General features: G+C 46.6%; 1 protein-coding gene across 1 annotated transcript in view; it reads left to right on the top strand.

Annotated features, from left to right (window-relative positions):
* Positions 1-1,637, top strand: part of atg13 (ATG13 autophagy related 13 homolog (S. cerevisiae)) — a gene marked incomplete in the record, with an annotated part of 11,011 nt that overhangs the window by 5,417 nt on the left and 3,957 nt on the right. The window contains 5 exon segments of the mRNA XM_014025127.1: positions 178-274; positions 374-481; positions 574-667; positions 834-932; positions 1,202-1,285. Of these exon segments, the coding sequence (XP_013880581.1) occupies positions 178-274; positions 374-481; positions 574-667; positions 834-932; positions 1,202-1,285 (482 nt within the window).

The raw sequence follows: 1,637 nt of genomic DNA, 5'->3' as shown, positions 1-1,637 counted from the left end.
GTATTGTTCGATACAGCATTGTTCGATACGGTTACATGTATTGTTGCACCCCCACTTATCATTATCGTGATAAAACTAGAAATTATCGGGATAAATCTTTTAGTCCATATGGCCCATCCCCACTACAGACTGAGTTTGATACGGTTGTTACATGCTGTGTCTGCTGTGTTTGTGAAGGGTTCCAGACGGTGCGTGTCGGCGTYGTGGGCACTCCCATCGGAACGGTCACACTCTCGTGTGCGTACCGCATCAACCTGGCCTTCATGTCCAGCAGGTGACCCCGGCACACACAGTTCTTCCTCAGTAGCGGTGGTAAATTTGTGGAGCTAGAATCAGAGCTGAGCTGCTGCTCTGCTCTGCTCTCCCTCTGCAGGCAGTTTGAGCGGGCAGCTCCCATCATGGGGATCATCGTGGATCACTTTGTGGATCCTCCCTGCAGCAACCAGCATCCAGCCAACATGGGACATCCCTGCAACTACAGGTAGCATTGAGGGGGGGGAAAAAACCCAAACAAAACTAAAACTGTAGAAAGTTTTCAAGCGTGTTTGTGCGAGTGAGCTTCTGYGTCCTCAGAGCGCCGGATGAGGAGGACGGAGGAGCGTTCGCAGAAGTTCAGGACTCACAGGAAGTCTGCACCACCTCCTTCTCCACCTCTCCTCCCTCTCAGGTAAAAAAAAACAGATGAAGTAAACTCCTCCCTTGCGCTCCTTTTATTGCACCTTTTCTTAACTTGTCGGGACCTCTCTCTGTTTTTACGCCTGTTTATGGTTTCACTCTCTTCTCTCCCTTTTTTCTTGTCATGTTTTTACATTTGTTTGTGTGAATGGTCTCAGTGTGTGTGTACTCTGAGTCCCTCTCCTTCTAAACTGTCCAAGCCCCTCCCTCTGGACAGTCTGCAGCTCCCATTGGCTCCTGGACTTGTCACTCACAATGTGAGTCTATGCTGGCCRTTGATGGTGTGTGGAAAACCTGCTGAACTTGGCCGATAGCATTTCTCTTTTAGTTTTTATTCTTGTTGTTTTGTTTCCATCGCTCGTCCTGTAGCTTGTAGAAGCGTCAGTGTGAAGCTTTTCGACATTCACCTCTGTGGTTTTATTRTCGCCATCACTCGTAGCAAAGTAGTGAAGCTCTTCATGCTCGACTGGAGCCTCAAACCTTCCTGCTGCTTTGTGGTCAGCGTTTCCTCTCTGTGTCTCTCCAGCTGTACGCCTCCAGGTTATCCTACCAGCCCACAGCTTTAGGAGGAGCTGCYGAGTTCTGTCACCCTGCAGCCACCAGCAACCAGGTGAGGCACCAGCACCACACCTGACTTCAGTTCATTTAAAACAAAACAGAACAAAACAGTGAGTTGTTTTTCTGGAACTGGCTGCACGAACAGGTGAGTTCAAGTTGGAAAGCTTTTTAAATGAAACATGGAAAACAAGATTAGGAATGACTGCGTTAGGAAACATCTTCACCCAGATCAGGACTGAGTGAAAATATATATTTTCATGGTTTGTTCTGAATTTTGAGTGTTTCTTGTAAAACATGTGCTTCTAAGTGATGATAAATGTTCTGCAGAGGTTTATAATAACTAAGTACATTGACTTTGTTCCGATATTAAGTAGATTTTTTGAGGAGTTGTAATTTCATTGTGC

Source organism: Austrofundulus limnaeus, unplaced genomic scaffold, assembly GCF_001266775.1.
Source record: "Austrofundulus limnaeus strain Quisiro unplaced genomic scaffold, Austrofundulus_limnaeus-1.0 Scaffold457, whole genome shotgun sequence".
NCBI lineage: Eukaryota > Metazoa > Chordata > Actinopteri > Cyprinodontiformes > Rivulidae > Austrofundulus > Austrofundulus limnaeus.
This window is presented reverse-complemented; position numbering and strand designations above follow the sequence as displayed.